We start from the raw sequence: 25476 nt of genomic DNA, 5'->3' as shown, positions 1-25476 counted from the left end.
ATAAAAGTTACAAAAACATATTTTTAAATACGCGATTATGTGAGTTTTAAAAATCAGTCTGTATGGTCACGTCTGGCTTAGATAAAATTAGGAACTGTAGGCATGTAATGACATTCCTTCAACATTAAGGACTATATCATAACACATGCAAAGACTTAAATACCATTCTCCCTGTTGGTGAGAATGCAAGTCCAATCCATTTCTTCTGACCCTCCAACCTGGCGGTAATGGTGAAGTTTACTACGTCATTGGCAACATCAACGACCCATTTCACTTGGTAGCTGCAATCGTCACACTCGGCTGGCCACTGACCCATACAGCCTTCTGGCATCTCTGTAGGTTCTTCTGAAAAAAGCATGTGATGAGGCTTTGAATAGGTTTGTGTCCTTGCATGAAATGCAGATTAATTGACATTTGCAAAGTATTTTGGTAACAATAGACAACTGAAACAAAATGAGGTTCAAATGTCCGAAACACATGAACTAATTTCATTCATCATTTTCTTTCATTCAATTCAGTGTATGTATTTGCAACAAGATAACTTTGGAATTTGAGGCATATGTCATGGTGTAAAGTAAACATTTCCATAATCACAAGGAAGCGCTACTAAACGTTATTCCTCTCAGCGATTCTAACTACATCATAATATTAATATATCTTTATGAATAACAGCCACATCGTGATGATACCTTGTGTTATCAAAAAGATGAGTGTCTCGTCTAACAACCCAACAAACCAATACTGTCAATAACTATGAAATAGTGATGATACCAGGTGTTCGCAAAAAGGTGAGCGCATCCTACCCCACCGGTAACAAACCTTGGCTGCTAGTTTCAACTATGGGGAAGATAGGATCCACGGCATATCCAGCAACATTGCCGATGGTCCGGATAGACTTGAAGAAGTTCATCACATCATCTTGAAACGTTTCATTGTTCGTTGCGCTTGATGTTGATTTTACTACAAAGTCAGCAATAACACTTCCGTTCCTGAAGCAAAGATGGGACAAATACAGCAATTTATCTTCAGCAAATCAAGAAATGGGTGTAACTATTTAAGTGTCACTATGCAAAAACATCTCCATCATTAATTTGTTTAACTATGTACTTTAAGTAACTTTACAGAAGGTGTCACCGTGTAAAGATGCTCGCTCTTACCGTATATTGATAACTTCAATACTTTTTATAGTATTGGGTTTGAGCAGATCCTTCATCTGAAAGGGAAACAGTTTCACTAAATCCAGGAACAAGTGTTATTAGTGTTATGCTTTAAGAAAATACTTTAGAAAATCTGTTCAATGTATTCCGAACATCTCTGTGATGACAATTATTCAACGATATCTTTGATGAAAATGAGTATATAAGTAGAATACTATGTATGTTACTGACCTTGAATAAGCAAATCTATAATTATAACAAAGGTGAGATGAAAATGAATAATTACATTTCATACCTGTCACCTTTGATTGGCAGGTATATGCTTCTACTGTCATATGTGCAGAATAACAAATATGTAAGAAATCCGTTTACCTCGTTATCAAAGTGGTTCTTCAGTAGCATGAAAACAGTCGACCCCTTGTTGGCATAGTCAGCTGTGTAGGTGAGACTGGGAAACCGCAGGGAGGCAATGAACTGAAACTCTGTTTCTGAAAACAGATATTGAAACGGATTAATCATGCATCATAATTTCAAAAGAAACGTATGAAGTTAATTGCATGTATATTGCACACACGAGGGCTACTTACACTAACTTACAACCGGTGGGAAATTATTCCAAGATGTATCAACCAATTCGAAAGGTATCCTGATCAATCATTATCGAACTTCAATCAAATAAATCAAACCGACGAAACCCCTTACATATTCGATAGAAAGTTTCGCTAAAAGTAGAGTCTATTGTATGAGATAAAACATATCATGAACATGTGTTTATGATAGGCTTTTAAATAGTGATAATACCGGTTATTCGAGAAAAGGCATTATCTAAATCAGGTAAAGTCTATATCCAAACTGAAAAGGCAATTGGTTTAATGCTACTTTAAACGGTATGTCTGGGATATTTTACTGAGCAACTTCACATTGAGGAAGCAAATCACAAAGTAAAACCAACATCTACGTTTTGGTGGTGGCAAACCATTTATCACTGACAGTGAGAATTTGTGATTTCTTCCACACTAGCCTAACATGCAGTAAAATATTGTTCAAAGCGGACGTATTCTAAAGAAGATAGTTGATACGACAATTCTGAATCTCAACACTGCTGCAATTGCGAATAACTATACATGTGTACATGTAAACTGTCTGATCATCAAAGTCATGGAATAGAAACGACAATACCCTTTCCACATCCGTAAGAAATCTATGCTAAAAGCAGAATCTATTGTGCAATTCATGACACTATCATGACAGTGTTTGTTTGACGTCGCATTCAGCAGTATTGCAGCTATTACAGTTACGTCGTAGTCTGTAAACAATCAAGTCTGGATCAGACAATCCAGTGATAGTTACATTCAGATGACTGAGCATGTATTTAAACTATCAAACAGTGATTGTAAACCAAAATCACTGTGTTCTTTGACCTGACTGGTTGAAAAACGTGATCAAATGGTATTCGATTCCCGGAAATTCGCTGCGTATTAATGCATACAAACATCGCTCACACCATTGTATCGTTACGTCGTCAGCTGAGATGACGTCATTCAAATCATATTGTGACGTAAAGTCCGAATGACGTCACAAATGAGCAGTTCTAGATGCTACCATGGGAGACAGCCGAAACGGCCGGCTGATGACATTTCACTGCTGTACCCGTACTCGATGTCAATAAGTGGACCTTTTGGTTTACTTTTGTGTTTACAATGTCGATAAACATCATGTGTTGGCCAATTTCCGGGTGTTATTGAGTAATTGAAGCACGGGAATATTCCATTTGAAACCTCCGGCCTGACGCCGTCGGTTCCAAATGAATTCCCGTGCTTCAAATACTCAATAACACCCGGAAACTGGCCAACACATGATGTTTATCTCCTAATGGTACCAGCTGCAGGTGTTCGCAAAAAGCTGAGCATATCCTGGCCCACCGGTGACACTCGGCATAAACATATGCAAAGCCTTATACTCACCTGAAAACATGTTCGGGAACGTATAGTAGAAGTCAAAATAGGGAACTGCATCGGACATAATTTCTGTCACTGATTGATCAAATTTTCAAATGTACCGTTTCATGTAATCAGTACACCGCTTACAAACAGATAATACGTACCTTCTTTATCAGGATTGTTAACTGTTAGATAGGCAGGGTCTACAGCGTAGTCGCCCACTCTGCCATTGGACTGAATAGACTTGAAGAGGGTTTCTGTGTCACGTTTTAAGGTGTCTTCGGTTGTAGTGTTGGAAGTCACCTCAAAATCAGCAATGACACTCCCCGATCTGGTGAAGAAATCGATGATAAACGTCCTGCATATGACTCCAGTATTTAATATATTCTTTTATATGATTTTTTTTCGATATTAAATAGCTCAAAACTATATTTAGAGTCAAGACGTGATATTTCTCCGTTTTTTAGATTCAGCAATGAATCTACATGTGATTGAGTGAATGTTGACTTCGGTATTGTGCATCCGGTACATAATCATGTTTATGCCGAACAAACCGGTGGTTAACAGCATGAGCATCAGTCTACGGGGTACCCTGTCACATAATCACATGTTGCCATGTCTTTCAACAAGGGGCACTTGCAATCGGAACTTTATCTGCCTCGAATCACAGATGACAGAATACTACTTTTAATGTACGCTCATCAAACGGTATATTAACATTACACCTTTACGAAAATAAACAAAGGTGTCTTAATTCCTAATGATAATTTGGCCAAGAGACCAGTCAACATACTGGTTATAGTAGATCTTCAACTACTCATGCTTGCCACTAACGGATCGTGGGGTCAGGATAATTGTTTCCCAATTCCAAAGATCGATGCTCATGATGCTAATCATTGGATTGTCTGGTCCAGACTAGATTCTTTAAAGGCCGCGGTCCTAGAGCTGGAATATTGCTGAATGCATTTTTAAGTACCAAACAAACTTCATAGATTTCATATCATTGTATTGTACTCATCATTTGTTGACAAGTATGGAGTATTATGCTGACTTGCTATACACACCTTATACTGACAACTTCAATAGTTACAATTGTTCCAGGTTTGGACAGCTTGCTCATCTGAAAATGATGTAGATCTCAGCGTCAGTAGAATTCCATATGGTCAGACATTTACTTTCTATTATCATTGTAGTTAATTTTGTTACTGCAGATATGAAGAAGTTTATGGGATGTAATTTATACTGTCATAAAATTGTGTGTGATGTGAACATTAATTGCAATTCTCTGCTGACATATGGATTGTATTTTGCTAACTTGATCAAATTTATCCACACATGCTCTCTGTGTCTGAGACCGTGTACACAGAACATGGACTCTTGAATTTTGAAAAAGAGTTTGTGGGGCGTTCAAATTCTATTAACACTTTATGAGCTTCAATATTGCCTTATGACCATAAGTAAATTTTAGTTTAAAAGGAGCAATGTTTTTATATAACAGGGTAGAATTAATTTGATTTTCATTACCTCTCTTTCCAATAGCCCCTTCAGGTTCTTGAATGCATCTGATGACTTGTTGGCATATAGGGGTGAATACTGAAGATTTGGAAAGCGCAGTGATGCGACGAGCTTCAGTGATGGTTGAGGAGCTGTGACAAAGAAGGCATATGTTCTCAGTATCTGTCGTTACCTACATCTCTTGAAATAATTAGCATTTCAAAATCGTACAAACGCATATGTATGATGACACTTGTAAGTATCGTCACTATTTTACGGGTTTGGAAATACCACATTGCTTCATGAACGCTGAATACCTACGACCGATGCATGGTGTTGTGGTAACTAGCGAGTAGCGAGACCGTGTATAACTGATGGAAATCTAATAAACATTGCTCCATGGATGCATTGTGAGTAAAATCCCACATCTGAATGACAGTAATGAAGACCTCGAGGCTGTGACACATGTTACACGGGAAATATTCCCGCTTGTGTCATATGAAGGCTTACTGGTAAACGCTCATAGTTAAAAGCATACTGTTGTTTTCATCCAACTGGACAAACCCGTTGCTTGTGTTTCTTGAACTACACTTGAGTCAGTCAGTGAGTGAGTTTAGATTTACGCAATATCCCAGCAATATCACGGCTGGGGATACCAGAAATGGGCTTAACACAATGTAGCCACGTGGGGAATCGAACCCGGATGTTCAATATACCCGACGCAATGGCAATGGATGAAGGTTTGTCGTACACGGATACATTCCATCCAAATTTATACTGCTAACAAATGAATTCAGTGGCTTCCCACAGTAACATAAACTTTACTTCCATGGATGATATTGTCATATACTGTCATACATACCGCCATTGCTGGCTGAACCCGCACATGTGCTGCTGAAGCATATTCTCTGAGCGGACACCTGGGGCGTGGCTGCGTGTTGGGAGATGCCCAGAGTTGTTGGGTTATATGCCCCTCCCACGGGGAACAACAAGAAGGGACACCCGGTGTCGGTGTCTGTGAAGGTGAAATCCTGAGACTGACCGGTGTTTCTTTTACGGGAGAACTTTATCTCAGTAACTCCATTGGTGAGCGTTCCTGATGTGCCCACTAAGTTCTCTACTGCGTCAATTTGCGGGGGACTGTATCCGGTGAGGAACCTGGAATTTATATTTGTAAATGATTTGAATAGGATCTCAACATATCAAACAAGTATTGTGGAAGTTTACCTATATTATTTATTGAAATGTGATGAAATATCTTTCAAGAAGAGAAAACATGTGACTCCTGGAATCTTATAGCTCGAACTAAATTCTATTTACATTAAATAATTTCAGCTTAACTCGAACAAATGTTGCGACTAAACGCGAGGTTTTTTGTGTGTACGGTTTATGATAACAATAATGCTAATTTGTGCACCTATGATACAATGCAATGCTGTTCTCTGGCGTTACATTATCACCCTGACGGAATTGTACTTTCAAAGCAGCTACTAAGCGCTTCGCGCGACCGTATAGGTCCTACATCCGCTTCTCAGGACGAAGTGCCTTGCCCAGGCGCACAACACAGTATGAGACCCAGGTCACAAATTTTTGTGTCTCCACTTGGATTCGAACCCGGGCCTTTGGCGTGAGAGGCCAATATACTAACCACTACTCTACTATAATACATAAAGAGAGGGATTATTACGGTCCACATCAACTTACACTTCCAAAACATCACCACATTATTTTGGTTATTTTTCGCCGCACACATCGGTATTCAAGTTACATCAAATCTGGACCAGATAAACCATAATTAACGCATGAACACCATCATTACCTCAGGGCATGATGGAGCGTCATCAATCGACCGAACTTGACCAGCCGGTCCATTAAGTTGTCCATCACGACAAGCTTTATAACTGAGGATTCTGGGGTCATATGTGAGGTCGTAGAGGGCACGTTTATATGAAAATATACCTTTTTGTCTTGCACCTTTTTTAACGTTTACAGCGTTTATCTAGTCGTTTCATAATCAATACTGCACACAGATATCACAAATATCTAATGGCACAGTGGTTGTTTTCATTGTATCGATTCATTCATTTTGCACATGTACAAAGAGTTAAATTTCTATAATAAACACAACGCGGCTTATATTCCTTGCTATATGACGGACAAAATGATAAGCAAATGGCGCCATTCGACATCATCAAATCCAAGCGTACCTGCACTAGATCTATCAAGCCATCGCACGTCAACATTGTCATACATATTTGGTATATCATTGAAGTGAGGTTTTTGAATGAAAATACACACGTTCAATCTGTAGTGCATGAATCTCTCGTAATTTCTACATCGTTTAAAAATTTCGCTTCTAATGTCTTTTGTTTTGGGACAAAATCAACTGGCACCAATCTAATCTAAGGGGGGTAACTCTGGTCTGTTTACCTCTGTAAACAAAGGCCCCATAATGACATATTTTTTCTATGCTTATTTTGAGCGTTCTACTTTCAATGTACGCAAAAGAGTATATATTTTCAAATACTGAATGTAACTGATTCCGTATTGTTTGATAGAAGTAGAGTTTTGCGAGTACACTTCCCCTTTAAGAGAATACTGCCAATAATCACTTCGCCACACAGCCACCGTAGGGCTAAGACATCCGTATGTTAAAGCTTGGAATTTAGAGCACAGTGCTGTGATCGCTTTCTGACTCAGGGCAATCTTAGTGTTACGACTATCGTAAGGCTTGGTTAAAGTATGGGAGTTACGATCACCTCAGCGCTACGACCGCTTTGTGAAACAGGGCCGAGGTTCCTGTCGTCTATTGCAACTTGGACTCATCACAAGTATTTCCAGTCATAGTCACGTACCTATCAGAAATGTGAACACCAGAATCATCCACCCATCCGATCACAGCGTCGGAAGAAGGCTGAAAAGTAGAGAAGGGAAAACTAATATTAATACCTTGCTCAAAAAACAATAATTGTACCCAGCTCTTTGATGCTGATGATTTGTTCACAATACAGATTGTATATATCAAAAGTGAGGAAAAAACATCTGACATGGACGAAATAGCAGCAAGCATCCAGTCGTAACATTGGAGTGAGTTGGGTTTTACGTTGCTTTTAGCAATATTCCAGCAATATCACGGCGGGGACATCTGAAATGGGCTTCACACATTGTACCCATATGGGGAATCGAACCCGGGTCTTCAGCATAACGAGCGGACGCTTTACCAATTAGGCTACCCCACCTCCCCCGTAACACTGGATGGAGATGAAGATGATGTAGGATACACTCATGTATCCCATTACAAACTCACAATAAAGCATTTAAACACAATATATATATATATGTATGTATGTATGTATGTATGTATGTATGTATGTATGTATGTATGTATGTATGTATGTATGTATGTATGTATGTATGTATGTATGTATGTATGTATGTATGTATGTATGTATGTAGTATGTATATATGTTAAATTTACAATATTTCCTTTTTATCAAGTTCAAAATTCGGACAAAGTAAAACGAATTTTAAAAGAACACTACTTCATAGACAAGTTCAAACCAATGTTAAACCATTGCAAGCTGTGACCTTGTCGCTCTAGAATGTTGTCCCTATTGTGACGTCACAATATATATGTAATGACGTCATACTGTAACTGCTACAATCTCCCTGAGTAAAGAACGAAACATGTTGGAGAAAAAGGCATTCTGTTTTTGGTTTTTATATATATGCAAAACCAAAAGAGAGCTCGGATAGACAGCAACCCCTTTATTTTGATTGAGTTGGATGTCGGCTACTTACGTCCCACGCAACGTAGCTATCATGTAGTGCAATTTAAAACACTCTTTCGATGTAAATTAATTGTATCTGCACATTAAGAGTTTCTGCCTTAAAACTTAGCACTGCATTGCAATGTTCATTCGTCCAGGGTGCCGTTCCACTAACCGATCTTAGCCCAACGCCAATCGTAAACCCCTAAAGTCCCAATCTTAGCGTGACGTTACGATCGGCATACCGTTCCACCAACCAATCTTACCTAAGTCAATCGTAAAGTTAAGATTCAAAGTCTAAGTTGCTCATGACCAACTTAGGATAGCTAAAATCAATCGTAGAGAAACCAAAATGGTGCCTTTCCTATTCTATGTGAAAAATAAGAGCGAGCATTTCACCGTCAGCGTCCCCTGAAGTCCCCCATGAAATGATCTTGTATATTTCTGTGATGTAACCAAACACTGCACTGAAGCCTTACAAATGTCAGGCCAGTCTGACCACTGTCGTCATGGGAAGACAACCGAGCGAGTCGATGTAACACATTTGTACAACAATATTGCAACGTCATGGTAAAGAATAGGGACAGCCATGAAGTGAACAATGTTCTGAAGCAAAAAGATACAAATATGCTTTTAGCTAGATCGGAACCGGCTACGATCGGCCTAAGATCGGTTAGTGGAACGCCTGACCACCCGATCCCGTTAGTGGCCTCTAACGACAAGCATGGGTTATTGAAGTTCAATATTCTAACCCGGGCCTTCATGGGTATTTTTCCAACCAAGTGTAAACGTGGAGAAAAAACCTAGAGCAAAATATTAGGGTAGTGAGCATCTTGGTTTCAGGTGCAAGTGCGTGCGAACGCTGGGTATCAGGCATAATATAATAATAATATATGCATATTTATAGTGCGCCTATTCCACATACTGGGGCATGCTCAAAGCGCTGTGTACAGATAATTTACACGAGAGTATTTACAGCCGAGATTATAAGTAATATACTGAGAACAAGTCTGAACTTTAAAAATGTCAATTGTGTCAGAGCTTTTAATGTGTGCCTGAACCTTGTCAATCAGAATAAACATGGCGTGACGAGGCTATAACGTATGTAGAATCTGTCAGTGGTCTTGAATAACACGCGGCCTGCCTTTAGAATCCCCCTACAAATATGCGCAGTGAAATCAAACATATTTGTATCTTTTTGCTTCAGAACATTGTTCATATTCTTAACCATGACGTTGCAATATTGTTGTACAAATGTGTTACACCGACTCGCTCGGTTGTCTTCCCATGACGACAGTGGTCAGACTGGTGCAGTGTTTGGTTACATCACAGAAATAAATTCATTTCATGGGGGACTTCAGGGGACGCTGACGGTGAAATGCTCGCTCTTATTTTTCACATAGAATAGGAAAGGCACCATTTTGGTTTCTCTACGATTGATTTTAGCTATCCTAAGTTGGTCATGAGCAACTTAGACTTTGAATCTTAACTTTACAATTGACTTGGGTAAGATTGGTTGGTGGAACGGTATGCCGATCGTAACGTCACGCTAAGATTGGGACTTTAGGGGTTTACGATTGGCGTAGGGCTAAGATCGGTTAGTGGAACGGCACCCTGATCACATGTAATAGTTTTAGGGTCTAATCGTACCCAGTATACGCACGAATCCCGTTTTCTTTCCGACAACGATTATATATTCTTTCGTAACGCATAATGAGTTACTTTGTATGTCAGGGAACAGGGTTGGTGGGGTAGCCTAGTGGTTAAAGCGTTCGCTCGTCACGCCGAAGACCCGGGTTCGATTCCCCACATGGGTACAATGTGTGATGCCCATTTCTGGTGTCCCCAGCCGTGATATTGCTGGGATATTGCTAAAAGCGATTTAAAACCAAACTCACCCACTCACTCAATCAATCACTCACTATGTCCGCGAACCCGTTAGTAACTAACAGAAATGTTTGGTTGTAAAACACCTACCATTCTCCCAGTGGGTGAGAATCCGAGTCCTATCCATCTCCTCGCCCCATTCAGCCTGGCGGTGATCGTGAAGTTGACCATGTCGTTGGCCACGTCCACGACCCATGTCACCTGGTAGGGGCAGTTGTTGCACGTGGCTGGCCACTGACCGGTGCATCCGCTTGGAAGTTCTGTCTTCTCTACAAAAACATGATGGAAACTTTATTAAGCGTTCAACATTAAACATAAAAGAAAAGAACATCGCCACTGAAGCATGCCAAGTTGTCTCCCTGACCTGAGAGTATAAACTTAAAATGAGTATTACTAGCAGTCTAGAAAGATCTGTAGCTGGATACAGCTATACTTGTATAAATGGTGACTATATTTCTTGGAATAAATGTCAAGAATCATACTGGAGCTTTTTGTAGCTGTGTATATGTATCTTTTAAAAACTTATAATACCATATTGTCAATATTTCGCACATATATACAGACAGTTGAAATGTAATTTTTATGTAACCGTTCAAACCTGGAGCTTTTTGTAGCTGTGTATATGTATCTTTTAAAAACTTATAATACCATATTGTCAATATTTCGCACATATATACAGACAGTTGAAATGTATATTTTTATGTAACCGTTCAAACCTCCGCGAGATGTCCATGAATGATAATGACTTTCTTAAGCGCGGAGTAAACTATTGCATTACAAACACTTGTTCAAATGTTCAGAAAATGTGTAAAGACCTCTGAAGTTTATAGTAGCAGCGCCCCTGTTCGGCCTGTGTCCATGATATTTCAGCTCATCTTCATTGTAGTACTTGGGATTCGCTGCTTGCCCAACTTCCAGCCCCGATCTTGGCAAATGCACATAATTCCCAGTGTCCTGACCCCTTGCCCAGATGACGGACATTGGGACCTCGTCAATACTATAGTCAGCCCTCTCATCGGCTGAAATTGAAAGAGAAATATGTTCTAAAAACAAGCTGAGTGAAAATATACTGAAGAACATAAGAAACGCTCCACCCATATCATACGAAATATCCCCGCCAGACTGAAATCTACCCATGATATCTGAGCATCGTCGGTGCATTTTAGTGTGGTGCGTTTCTTATGTTGTTCAGTATATCAACGTAAACATTAATGCCTCTACAAATGTTCTCAAGTTCGTGGAGGGGTGTATGGAGTGTATCTTTCATTAAAAGCTCCGGAATCAGTTCCACTGTTAGTGTATACCCATTGACATAATAGACTGTTACATGCATCCTACATATGTACCCACCAGTGAGTTTCTTCCTGAACAGTATAATAGTATATCCGTTCTCCTCAAAGCCTAGGGCAGCTGTGAGACTGTTAGTTCCACCATAGAAGTCATCATGTTGAGGGGTGGATCTGTCCCTGGTGTAATAGTCTCCCACCCTGCTCCTCATCCCCCGGGCAGACCCGATCACCATATCCGTACAGTCCATGGGATGGGTGCGGGCTAAATGAACAGAAATAGTTTCATTTCCAGTATGTGTGTTAAAGAAGAGACATAAAAAAGGACCACAGGTGCATCGCAAAGCTGTCTGCTGTCACGGACGTGTTATCATAACATAAGGGTAACACTACGTTAAGCGCGTTACGAAGTTATAAAATCACTGTCAGTCTGGGTACTTGGAGTTTATTAGCTCCATATTAATATTAATGCATTTAACATATTAAGCATTTGTAGCAGACTTACAACCTTCCTTGTTTCCACGAGTTGCAACCCCGGTACCCCCTGTGCTAGTTTCACTTTCTGGGGTAGGTTCTACTTCTGCCCCGGGTTCTACTTCTGCTCCGGGTTCAGTCTCGGCCCCGGGTTCTACCGTTGCTTCGGGTTCAGTCTCGGCCCCGGGTTCTACCGTTGCTTCGGGTTCAGTCTCGGCCCCGGGTTCTACTTCTGCCCTGGCTTCAGCCTCGGCTGTTGGTTCGGGTGCAGGTGTCCCTCCTATAAAAGATGCAGCTCTTATAGTACATGGTGGTGATGCGAAAGCGGATGAAGATCCGGGTTCTGGTTCTGGTTCCTGTCCTGGTTCAGCCGTAGATTCGGGTTCTGCTTCGTGCTCTGGTTCAGCCGTAGATTCGGGTTCTGCTTCGTGCTCTGGTTCAGCCGTAGATTCGGGTTCTGCTTCGTGCTCTGGTTCAGTCGTAGACTTGGGTTCTGCTTCATGCTCTGGTTCAGCCGTAGATTCCGGTTCTGCTTCGTGCTCTGGTTCAGCCGTAGACTCGGGTTCTGCTTCGTGCTCTGGCTCTGAAGTTGTTTCTGGTTCTGCTTTATGTTCTGGTTCAGCCGTAGATTCGGGTTCAGCTTTATGTTCTGGTTCAGCCGTAGGTTCGGGTTCGTGCTCTGGCTCTGAAGTAGATTCGGGTTCAGCCGTATGTTCTGTTTCAGCCGTAGGTTCCGACTCTCCCTCAAGTTCCGACTCTCCCTCAGGTTCTGGCTCTCCATTTGTGTTTGGTACTGTACCAGGAAAGTTCGGGAACGACTGACATCCGGATCTGAAATCTGAAAAGGGAAACCTGCATTGCCTATCCTTTATCCATCCATCCTTCCACCATCAATCCATCCCACGGCCCCTTAGTCAGTCAGTCAGCCAATCAGTCCGTCACCCAAGCATTGGTCCATCTCTGTGACGACTTACCTGTGGGTTTCCATCCAAGGCCTACCCATGTAGTGCTCTTCACTTTCATCACAACCTCCAGTTCTTGTTCTGCCTGGAAGGTTGAAAACATTTTGTCGTAAATCTGTAGAGCAATTTCACCCAGACCGCGTGTACAATAGTAAATCAATGAACGATTACTAAAAAGGCCAAATGAAACTTATACCATACACAGCAATGTACCAATCTGACTTATAATCAATCTACCGTTATTTCTCTGTAGAACAGCTCATACTCCGGGCTCAAGGTCCTCATCTCGTACAGACTGTAGTCAATATTCGTAGTGTTCACCTTGGACTCTGGAAATACAGAACGTGGGTGAAATACTCACGTACTGGGTGTCGGGGTGCGGATTTTGCGACCGTTTATATCATCTTCCAGACACATTGGCACATTTCTTGTTTCTGTGAGCTGTACAAACACGATGCTCATTCCAACACACATTGTCGTAGGAACGAAAGTGTTAGGGGCCGCTTTACAATGCATGTAGTTTGATAACCTCTCATTGACTGAAGGAGTTGTGCAAATATCTCCTCCGTCAAAGACCTGATAGGATGAGAACTTACAAATGGCCCTCCGTGTTAGATACTGGCTACATGTATAGTATACAGAAGAGCCTAAGTTCCTGTAAAGGTTATATCCTTTATCTGCACCAAGAGTACAGCGATGTGTATGTACGTACCTTGCTCACAGTTCTTGCCGAACCATCCTATGTCACAGTAGCACTGGAACCGAGGATAGGACGTGGCCTGGGTGTCTTCACATCGACCATGTCCGCCACAGTCACTGTCTACTTGACAGTCCTCTGAACAGATGGGAAAATCGTTTTAGAAAAAACATACGCACACACACACACACACCAGCGCTCGCCCACATACTACACACCATGCATCCATAACCCCAGCCTTTTCCGCTCCCAAACCCACACTCCCTGCAGTTACTACAGCCATCATAAAACATTACTGGATAACCGGAATTGATTAAAACAGAGGCCAAGCTACAGTGTCATTGATATCAGCCTATTCATACCTTTGTACTGGCAGCGATCTCCCTTGTATAGTTGATTACAGGAACAGAGGCCATCCTTCCATGTTCCGTGCCCGGAACAGTTCGTCTTCGGATCAGTGTTATTGTCTGTAAAACATATACACCTATCATTTAGTTTGTAAATTATAAATATTCGTAATGTTAACAATCAAATGCAGTGACTATATAACGATTCGAAGAAACGAAACAACAAATTTATTCAAAGAATTATAAGAAATTAAATCATTGAATGACTGGAAACAGAAGAAATGAAAAGTGAATGTTTGGTGTAGAAGCAATCGTACTGTAGAAGATACGTTATGAAATCCTGGTTATATCTATAGATACGCTGCAATGATTTGCTACAGAACCTTTCACGATGTTGATGTCGGCGCAGCTCCAGAAGAGATACTGAGAGGAACAGGATCCCCACTCAAGGGCTTGTCTTATCATCCTCAGAGTGCAGCCGTCACACTCGATGTCGGGGAGGGTGATTGTGTACTCTACCATGCTGAAAAAAGTGACATTTGTAATTATCAAGGCTATTAATTGTTTACTTTGATTTAATATCGGCATTTTTTCATCTTACTGGAATAACAAACTCCGCCTCTGAAAGTACAGGCTTCATGATTCGATCACTAGCCACTGTAACAGCCTTTCGGAACCTTCTCTGTATTATGAATGTTCTGTGTTGAAATATGACCAAATATGGGAATATTAATTACGTTGTGTCGTTGTATCCGATAAGGTCGATGGTGCCTCCTGTCTGTGCCCCTGGTTCTGCAGTTGGTTCCCCTGTAGGTTCAGCGTTAGGTTCTCCTTTAGGCTCTGCCGTTGGTTCTCCTGTAGGCTCTGGTGCTGGCGGTTCTCCTGTAGGCTCTGGCGCTGGTGGTTCTCCTGTAGGCTCTGCCGTTGGTTCTCCTGTAGGCTCTGGTGCTGGTGGTTCTCCTGTAGGCTCTGGTGCTGGTGGTTCTCCTGTAGGCTCTGGTGCTGGTGGTTCTCCTGTAGGCTCTGGTGCTGGTGGTTCTCCTGTAGGCTCTGGTGCTGGTGGTTCTCCTGTAGGCTCTGCCGTTGGTTCTCCTGTAGGCTCTGGCGCTGGTGGTTCTCCTGTAGGCTCTGCCGTTGGTTCTCCCGTAGCCACTTGTATACTCCCTGGGGTTGACATGATCATACCGCTCTGCTGGTAGCGAACCACCTCCCGGTTACTTCTGTCCAGAACTTGAAGGAAAAATCCACCCTGAAAAGAAGTACAATCAAGTTGGTAATATAAAGTAGATAATATGAATAGCGAATACAGAACAAACTTGATGACATGGGCACCTTGTGACGAAGAGGTTTTGCGGGTCCGTACCAGTACATCGCCATAATCAATTAATGGTGATCCAACCGTCTGTTACTGGCAGCAGAAATATTTTAAGACTTTTCAGCTGGTACTCTCGAAATGAGCACATGAGCGCCACATCCCTTTCCACCATATTCAACCATTATACACAACCGGTATCATCATCTTCAGGCGAAAATTAGTTAGCCTGGCATAGCAAAGGGTAGCCAAGTGGTACAAAAGTGATGGAACCGCATAAGGCGAAATGTATTACGATTGACTTGAAACATTGCACGATGACTTTCCGCGCAGTGTCTCTGGTTCCGCTCGTAGCAATTATTGAATATTGTTGACAGCAGTATAAAGTTTACTTATTCTTTGAGTCATTTATGAATTTCTAAACATAATGATAAAGCCCCTCATACGTCAATGCTACAGATATTTAAATGTGTATTAATTACTCACTTCACGAGTTTATTGTGAAACACGTCATCAGGAAACACATGTCTTGGATACTTTGACTAAACAGCATGCACAAAAGTTTTGTTAAGAACAATTAAGACACGACATTCAAACGAAGAAAGTTGGATGCAAAATATACAAAACCCGTTAAATGTTAAATTAAGAATGGGTTGGCATGGCTGTACGCCGCTTTTAGCAATGTTCCATCAAAGTCACGACGGGGGCCCCTAAATCGAACCCGGGTAGACGTGACGAGCAAACACTTTAACCACAAGGCTAACACAAAGCCCCTGTTAATGGAGATCGATATAGCATTGAAATGAATTACCTGATGCGGATATGCCACATGCCAAGTCACCCTCATTTGAGATCCAGCTTTGAATTCAGTCACTGGACCAAATCCTGTAAAAAATAAAGAGGTAAATGGAAACGTGATATGACTGTTACTATATTTGGATGATATTCTCGAGTGAAAAGAATAAGGCCAGATCACTAACGGACAAATGTACTAACATATGTACAACACGAAAAGGACAGCAACATAATATTACCATGCACATAGGGCTCTCACGAGTCCAAAATTTGGGACTCGAGTACTCGAGGTGTCAGACCCGACTCGGACCCGAGTACCCGACAATTTGGATGCTTATCTGAAACCAACATTCAAGCATACACGTAGCTGTTCCAACTTCCAATCTACGAATAATGCAACATGTATATGTGAATCCAAACGTTCCTGAAAAAAGCAATTGATATTCAATGTCAATGGAAGTATCTATTACCTTTTAATTTGCAAACAGAATGTGAAGGCAACGTAAGTGTCACTGTGACCCAGTTCTACGCGATCAATTATGTGATTAATATTCATGAGCTGGGCCGGTGATACCGTATTACGCCTGTAAATGCTGTAATATGATTGGATGTGTCCGGGAAAAGAAACCAATCAATCTACTTCTCTTTTCTTTTGGTTTTAAGTTTGACTGCGCTTTCAAGATTATTTAATATTAATATGTCGTTGCAGTAATGACATATTAGCAACTTTTAAACATTCACCTGGACGATAAGTCACATAATCAATTAACCTTAATCACGGTTAAAATACGGCAAAACACGTTCCAAAGCTGGAAGATACATAGATAAAGCATTCATTGATTGGTGCTGCATTAGATACTAGTATCTTGTAAAGATTGATCGACTATGGAACTTAAAGAATATGTAAAACAGGATTGATGTTTATTTGAGACTTCTTATAGTGAAAACGGTTTGGTTTCAAACTAAAGACTAACCATTTATTGAGTAACACTACGCTGTATTTCTTCTTCCGAAACTCTGCTGAACGGAGATCACGTCAATGGTATTCATTGTGATTAAAATTTTCACTATTAAGGATATAGGTCTCCAAGTGTGAATGTTATTTTGAATGCGTATGTATGTGTTGATTGTTGAATATGTAACACTGAAATACGCCGGATAAGAACGACTGAATATCTATGTAGAAAACAAGTTGTTCAAACATAGGTATAGTGGGCAGGGACAGTGATACAGCCGTGAGTGGCTACGCTTGTCCACGCGTCCGTAGTTAGGGCAACGGCAGGTACTGTTTTGGGTACTGATATTTTGTTCTCCTTGCAAACTTCATACGACTTTATGAGGTAGTTGTGAATTGTCGCAGTACATGGGACCTGGTAATTTGGGTTCAATGGTTCACAGAAAGCCCTGAAACCCTCCCCCTTTAACAAGACTTAATGGTCGCATATCCTTAAAGCGCATAAGCATTGCTTTTTGCGTGATACCTTCATACCATTTCCTGTCAACAGGCTTGCGACTTTTGCTATCAAACTTTCCAAACTGCCCCAGCGTTGCTTGTTGAGCTGGTTTTCTGTCTACAGTGCTTATTGTGGGTGCTTACAGGACAAATGCTTGCGTAACTAAGGGAAACGCCACAAAGACGGCATTTCGTATTTTGGCCACTAAATCAAGATAAAAATGCGTCCAGACATTGGATTTTTTTCTCACGATCATCCATCTTGATTGCATTAGATGTTTAGAGATATCTCCCCTGCGAGTCCTCGAGTCCATTCAATTGGACTCGAGTCCTGCTTTACCCGACTCGGCCCCGAGTACCCGAGTACTCGTGAGAGCCCTACATGCACATACAAAAGACAAAAAGCGAGTAAACATTATATGTTGGGCTTCTGTGGCTCCTTTAATAGCTTAGAGAGTTTTGTTTGTTTGTTTTAAACATATTTTATTCATGAAAAGAGAACTGGGTACAAGTTATACAGCTTAGAACACCCTCTCCATAGTATACTCATGCCAATAATGGTTATCACCCCTCCCCACCCCAACCCCACCCACACCCCACACCTCCCTCCAATAAAAAAATTGAAGGGGTGACAACCATTATTGGCATGAGTATATTTACATAAATATTATTTACATTCATTATACAAGATGGACAGACCAGAAGATGGGACATCATGGTAGTTCTCTGTACTGTATATAATTGACACTCAAATAAGTAATGATAAGAATTTCACAAACATTTCCACAAGAACAATTCGGGTTATATTTTATACCAACACGGAATAGATCATAATTCAGTTTGACTACACATGAAACGTAGTTTTCTAAGGATGATATTCGCGTTTCTTGGTCCAAAATCAAAGTGTTGAGGTGCATTGTTAGGTATTATAACAATATCAGATTTAAAAGAATTCAATGACACGCTTTTTCTCACTTCAACTGTACATTCATTCCACACTCTAATTGTGGATGGAAAATACGATTCGGAATCATACGAAAAGAGTTTTCAACAGTGAGGAGTGAGGAGGGGACGGGAAAACAGTTGATACGAGAGTTTGCTTGGTTTTGTTGTTCATGTGTAACGCCGCTTTCAGAAGTTTCCTATGTATTTGACTGTGATGAAAAGACTGAGATACGTGAAGATCCGGGTTGAAACTGGTCTTCAACAACCCATACTGGTCGTAACGGGTAACTAAAGGTATCGGGTGATCAGGCTCGTTGACTTGGCTGATGCATGTCATCGTATCCCATGATGTTAATCACCGGATTGTCTGGTTCAGTCTTCATTATCTACAGTTCGCCGTCATATAGGTTATTCACAGTTCGTGTCACACAACATGCAAACGTCATGCTAAACACATAATCTGGCTTCTAATGGACTGCAAATGCCCAGTATTGAAAATATGCATTGTATTTAGCGAGCCTTGGCGATCTATGTACAAGTGTAGAGACTGCTGCTTATATTAAATGAAAACGTATATTACATACATATGTTTAGCAGCACAGTTTGGTGCAGTTTTACTGTCACCGCACAAACATTTCTTTTGTAGTTGGCTCGCCATGGGTAAATTCTATTGAGCTTTTGATGCAGCTCGGGAACGCAGCTTGCCCCTAACTAAGAGCAAAGCGCTTTGTGTTCAATGAAGAGCGGCATGTTTAGTTCTAAATTCAATTTAAACCGGTTAAAGGTGATCCAGCTTTGAATTGTAAACTCGGTACGTTTAAATATCCATTCCGACACGATACAATTAACTCGTTGGAGAATTTTGAGCTTTACAAACAGACAGATAGACTTTATTCGGTAATGTAGGCCATGTGGCCCATGTTACAATGAATTTAAGAATAACTTTTCAGTCACGATTTTCTTGGCATAAACAATTTTTGTATATAAATAGAAGTGGTTTTAATAACAGTTTCATTTCTGCAATTGAGTATATTTGGCAAAGTTAACTGGCCATGGAATACGTTTGTGAGTTGTGTAATATAATGCAAACGTAAGTCATTATAATATTCACATACAAAGAAAACATAATCTTCGGTCTCCATGAGGACCTTACTGCAGTAATTACAAATGCTATTTTGAAAATCTACTTTTTTCTTTCGTAACACATTAACTTTAAAATTGTGCAAATTTGTTCTTAATTGACAAAAAGCACGTCTTAAATATTTATCTTCTAAAAATGTAACATATCGTTCAACGTTAAGTAAATATTTCACATTTGAGTTATGCTCTAAGAATTTTGATGACGACAATTTAGAGCTTTACTCGCATTTATAACTTCACAAGCCATAAGCCACAGAATCGTCAACAAGCCATGCAATTTGTAGGTCTACTCGTCACGTTTCTATTGTGATGTAAAAACGCGCACAGGGGAAATACAACCTCCTAATCGACGATAAAAAACCCCACTAAATTTATGTCAAAATAGCCCCAAATCCCGGTCCATAATGAAATAATTCTCGTGTCAACTGTGCAATTCTAACTACATATAACATGTGTTTATTAATCACTCTAAAGTAATATTGATTCCAGGTCTTCGCAGGGCGGTGGGGTAGCCTTGTGGCTAAAGTGTTCGCTCGTCACGCCGAACACCCGGGTTCGATTCCTCACATGGGTACGTGAATGAGTAAGTGAGTTTATTTTTACACCGCACTCAGCAATATTCCAGCTATATAGCGGCGGTCTGTAAATAATCGAGTCTGGACCAGACAATTCTGTGATCAACAGCATGAGCATCGATCTGCGCAATTGGGAACCGATGACATGTGTCAGCGAGCCTGACCACCCGATCCCGTTAGTCGCCTCTTACGACAAGCATGGGCTACTGAAGGTTCATTCTATCCCGAACCTTCACGGGTTCACATGGTACGATGTGTGAAGCCAATTTCTGGTGTCCCCTGCTTTGATATTGCTGGAATATTGCTAAAAGCGGTGTAAAACTAAACTCACTCACTAGGTGTTTGCAAAAACATGAGCGTATCCTGCTGCTCAGCCATTAGTCATGAACACGTACAAGGGTAAGTCAATCATTGTACACCTCATTTGAGCACCCGCGCTCTAGGGAAGCCAAATCAGTCTGGGAAACATGTATAGTGTCATATTATTTAACAGCAATTTCATAATTTATATTCTTTATGCATATATAACATATTCCTATAGACTACCGTGTGTTGGAAGCACTTGTGAAAACACTTTCACTAGTATTAGATTAAGTGAATAGAATACGGAATGGTTTTTTGGGTATTTACATAGATGTATATGAATTTGGCGAACACAACACTATTCCAGTCTGCAAATAATCGAGCAGATAATCTAATAATTAACCGACGCGATTGGGATAGGATGACATGCACTTACCATGATGCTGTAAGAGTAAATAAATTTTATTATACCAATGGATTTTCATTAGAAACAATCTTATACGGAACGTCTTCCATGGACCCACAAATTCAATCACATATCTTAAAATCAGTCCATCTATTCATAATTGAAACTAGGCGCTTTAACTGAGCAAGCCATACACTAAAACCTATAAATATGTTTAAACCACATGCACTTACCATGTGTATACATAAAGTCTGCGAGCGTACTGCCTCATCCTAACTGTGGTCACTCAAAATAATTCTAATCCCAATCTACTCGGAGTGAAGATGATGTAATTGTGGTGGTGTCATATATTGCATCTTCGTATGACATAATCTTACAAAGATGCCATATGACACCTCCACACACGAGCATGAACATCCGAAGAAACATATTTTCTCGCTCATATGCCATGAAATTACTTCGGACTTAAGACTTTAGACAAATCTGATTTAGTAGAGTTAAGAACCACCTGTGTAAGAAACACAGCACGCAGGAAACACTATAAAACGACAGGAAAACAACAGTAACTACATACGTTGTTTATCATTACGTTACACATTACATAACAAACATAACTGTGTTTGTCAATTATTGTATTGCATATGAGCTTATTTATATAAAAATAACACTTTATATTTACTGTATTACATGTTAGGTTACTTATTAAAAGGTTGAATATTATATTATGGAAATAACACTTTTTTACATTACCAAATTACATATTAACATATATTTACTAATCGGGCACATTTTTACAGAACGGAAACAACAGGTTTGTAGTACTTTGTTTCACATTACGGATATTGCAAAGGGACAAACGCAATGAATGAAGTTATTTGTAAGGGCTTGTATTGGAAAACAACCCTCAATTTGTTGACTTAACGTTTTGAACAAATTCTCCAAGTCAAAACTAGAAATTCTGCATTGTTGTTCTCGTACATTATACACCAGGGCCTCCTTTCACAAAGCACTCAGGTGATCGTAAGTCACTAAGGTAACCTTAGTGCAATGTTAAAGGATCAGAGTTAAGGTTAACCTTAGTAAAGGTTGCTTCGTGAAAGGACCCCCCTGGCCTGTTTGTCGGCCACAAACCGTATGGTGGGATTTACCCTTTGTCCATCCTAAACCATACCGCGGTAGTTAACTGGGTTACTTTAGGTTATTCCGTGGCTAGGTCAACATGCTTTGTTGGCACAGAGATTTCACTCCCCTTTCTTGTACAGCAAGCCCCTGGCCATGTGTTCAACAGCAACCGTTCTCGTTCCATTAAACCTTTATGTCAATAAACTACATAAGTAATGATTTGTCTGATAAACATAATGATAACATCTGTATTTGGTCTACCCCAGAACTCCTTCACGTACATCTAACATGGATTCCCTGTCAAATGACTGTTCACGCAAGACGACTGATCTTTGGGCGTGTTTCATGTGGTATTTCTGAAGTATTAAGTGCTTCGGTATGAGACCCGGAGATCCTGAAGGTTATGCAGGTGTCGTGACGGGTAGGGAATGTATATATCTACATATAGTTTGCTTCTTTCATCATTCCACTGTACACATGTGCACTGATTTTTGCGGGTAGCATCCTTACTTCCTTTGTTGATATACTGCACTTCGTCAGTTGATAACCCGTGCCTCTTTCATTGATACACTGTTTCTCGTTCGTTAACACAGCGTGCCTCTTTTGTAGTTAAACTGTATCTAGTTCTTGTATATTGTGTACTTAGTATATATCACTATACTTCGTCCGATGGTATATTGTACTTCGTTTGTTGACATACTGTATTTTGTTCGTTGATATACTGTACTTCGTCAGTTGATAACCCGTGCCTCTTTCATCGATACACTGTATTTCGTTCGTTAACACAGCGTGCCTCTTTTGTAGATATACTGTATTTCGTTCGTTAATATAGCGTATCTCCTTTGTTGATATACTGTACTTCGTTAGTTGATAACCCGTGCCTCTTTCGTTGATATATTGTATTTCGTTCGTTAACATAGCGTACCTCCTTTATAGATATACTGTATCCCGTTCCTGTATACTTCGTCCTATGATATATTGTACTTCGTTTGTTAACATACTGTATTTTGTTCGTTGATATACTGTACTTGATCTACGGTGTTAGTTATGGGGTCGCTGCATTTAGAATATACCTTTTTTATAAAATATACCTGATGCCCGCCTGCTCAATAAGGGCGGAACATCCAAAGTTATGTACACACCTGAAGTTCATCCCCAGGATATATTTATCTACACTAGTGATCGCGTCAAGTACCAACAATACACGGGAGCTCTAACGGTCGAAGACAAGATCTGTGGGATGTTCAGCAGCCCATGAGAAACCCTGTACGATGGGTGACCAATGGAGAATGATCTTCTAAGATATACGATGTGTTGTAACTCGCTTCGATTTAATCAACTAGCATTTGCAAATATAACCCTTAATACATGATCATCCAGCAAGCGTTTATTCAGGCTAATAGCATAAGGCCTCTATTGTGAGCCAATACAAGCCCTGGAGGTATTTACTGTTGTTTATATGTTATGAGAATACTTTGAGGAAAATGTATTCCTATCATTGTTGAAATGACATTTATTTAGGTCGATATTAGTGAGATACCATGTCGCGATTATTGCACGTACATAACGACGTGCATGTACTTTACGTGGCTGCTTATACCAGTCCGGACTTATATCGCAAGCCCACTGCGAAACCATGTCTCACGTCTATACCCCATTATAGTCACATTATAGTCACTTGTATCCACCAATCCTTTATGCTTAGCACCGAACGGGTTAGCAAGTACTATATTTAACGTCATTTGGCATGACGTGTAAATCAAACCACTCACCTTCCGCTCTCCAGGCAGAAGCGCTACTTTTAGCTTATGAATAATATTTATGTATAAAATTTAAATATGGTTAAATTCAGAGCCTGATTTAATCTAATTCACAATTGTAAAAATCGCTTTACTTTAACCACGTTTAAATATGTCAAAGCTTTCAAAACCAATGTTGACAATGTTGCCACACAAATACAAATACCAACCAGTGGCATTTCCACAAATAAGTGATAATGCCAATATTTCCTTCATATAGTGTTAATTAAATCACGATGATATATAATTTTAATGCATTGATAACATAGTCATTAATAATTTGCCATACCAAGGAGACTCAACCGTTAACATTAAAAGATAAGGAGTAAGCAACCTACCACGGGGAACCCCACATGGAGCTGACGTTCTGAAGTTGTCAAGGAAATCCAGAGCATATTTTCTCGCTGGGGGAAACGTTAGAACCAAATGTGCACTGCATGTTTGCAGTGTAACAAACAATATCACAAAAATTTTCGTCATTTTTGTGGGCTTCCAAATGAGTGCTGCCGGCTTCCCATACTAAACCATCCTTCACTGTACTAATCGGGGTATGAAACAAGCATAAGTAAAAATACACCCTTGTCTAGCCACTATCGACTCTGTCATGAATGAAGATCACTCCCTGACTCGGTCTTTTACATCCTGATTGGTTACGTTTCGTGTCAACTGGGTGTGGCTTGTTATAATAACATATATAGCGACATTTGAGAAAAGCCAATATGTTTTTATGGTATAAGCTATATTGAGGTGTTGTTCATTCCCAATGTTGTAACACTAACGCTTCGTTTCAACACAGTCTTTGATTTCGGCGATATTTTATAGCCAATACACCTTTGAATAGAGAGAATAATCTTTCACGCGCGTTGTCCAACAAATAGAGCAGAACATGCTTACTATTGTGAATATATCACATTATCCAGGTCCCCACGATCCATGTTTAGTCGGCGAATGTATTTGCCTTCTATATATGTCCTAGGCGTATAAGTGTTTGCATACAGACCGCGATGTCCGCCTGGTTATTGTATGCTATGTATGCTTTGTATTCGTATTTCTCATACCCTTAGGATAATTCAGACTTAGGATAGTCCATGCCTCTCAAACCGCGATGAAACAGAATATGTTATTGTGGCATTAACATAGTAGTAGTTGCTATCTATATTTATATCCCAAGAAAAAAACGAAAAAAGTTGAATATCACCATGACTTTGCAAAACGTTGGCATGGCATGACATCACAGATGTAGCGCTGAAAGAGCCTTTGTTTGACTCCGTGTGACATCTGATCAAGGGGTAGGTGGACCATGATTGCCGCACTGAGATCCACCTGAATGGGAAATGTCGACGGAAAGTTACTCCTGACTTCATGGATGGGTGAGCCCGAGGATAGGAGATCGTGCTTTACCGAACACCATGGCTGTGGCTTGGTGGAGAGACCGTTCACCTCTCGTGTGTATGTTTGATCAAGGGTGGATCATTTGGAGGTCCTGGAGACATTTTCTCCTTACATCTCATAACGATTTTTAGTAATGGTGGTAATCTTGCATTCGAACTAATATAAATAATAATAATCGTTGATATGGTATTTTCGTCAGTTTAAGCTGTAGATGAGTAAA

General features: G+C 40.3%; 1 protein-coding gene across 1 annotated transcript in view; it reads right to left on the bottom strand.

Annotated features, from left to right (window-relative positions):
* The window catches only part of LOC124276330, a 51348-nt gene extending 26886 nt beyond the window's left edge, over window positions 1–24462 (bottom strand). The window contains exons 1-21 of the mRNA XM_046711944.1: window positions 24203–24462; window positions 16138–16211; window positions 14752–15263; window positions 14398–14537; window positions 14030–14134; window positions 13683–13805; window positions 13208–13299; window positions 12983–13055; window positions 12040–12846; window positions 11599–11799; window positions 11064–11267; window positions 10339–10517; window positions 7447–7505; window positions 5454–5749; window positions 4622–4743; window positions 4162–4217; window positions 3262–3428; window positions 1530–1645; window positions 1158–1213; window positions 820–989; window positions 164–345 (exon numbers count right to left, since the gene is read on the bottom strand). Coding sequence (XP_046567900.1) covers window positions 164–345; window positions 820–989; window positions 1158–1213; window positions 1530–1645; window positions 3262–3428; window positions 4162–4217; window positions 4622–4743; window positions 5454–5749; window positions 7447–7505; window positions 10339–10517; window positions 11064–11267; window positions 11599–11799; window positions 12040–12846; window positions 12983–13055; window positions 13208–13299; window positions 13683–13805; window positions 14030–14134; window positions 14398–14537; window positions 14752–15263; window positions 16138–16211; window positions 24203–24344 — 3876 coding nt within the window. The 5' untranslated portion in view covers window positions 24345–24462. The remainder of the gene's footprint in view (window positions 1–163; window positions 346–819; window positions 990–1157; window positions 1214–1529; window positions 1646–3261; window positions 3429–4161; window positions 4218–4621; window positions 4744–5453; window positions 5750–7446; window positions 7506–10338; window positions 10518–11063; window positions 11268–11598; window positions 11800–12039; window positions 12847–12982; window positions 13056–13207; window positions 13300–13682; window positions 13806–14029; window positions 14135–14397; window positions 14538–14751; window positions 15264–16137; window positions 16212–24202) is intronic.
* Window positions 24463–25476: the final 1014 nt, after the last annotated feature.

Source organism: Haliotis rubra, unplaced genomic scaffold (genome assembly GCF_003918875.1).
Source record: "Haliotis rubra isolate DU_JTF1 unplaced genomic scaffold, ASM391887v1 Scf208, whole genome shotgun sequence".
Classification (NCBI taxonomy): Eukaryota; Metazoa; Mollusca; class Gastropoda; order Lepetellida; family Haliotidae; genus Haliotis; species Haliotis rubra.
This window is presented reverse-complemented; position numbering and strand designations above follow the sequence as displayed.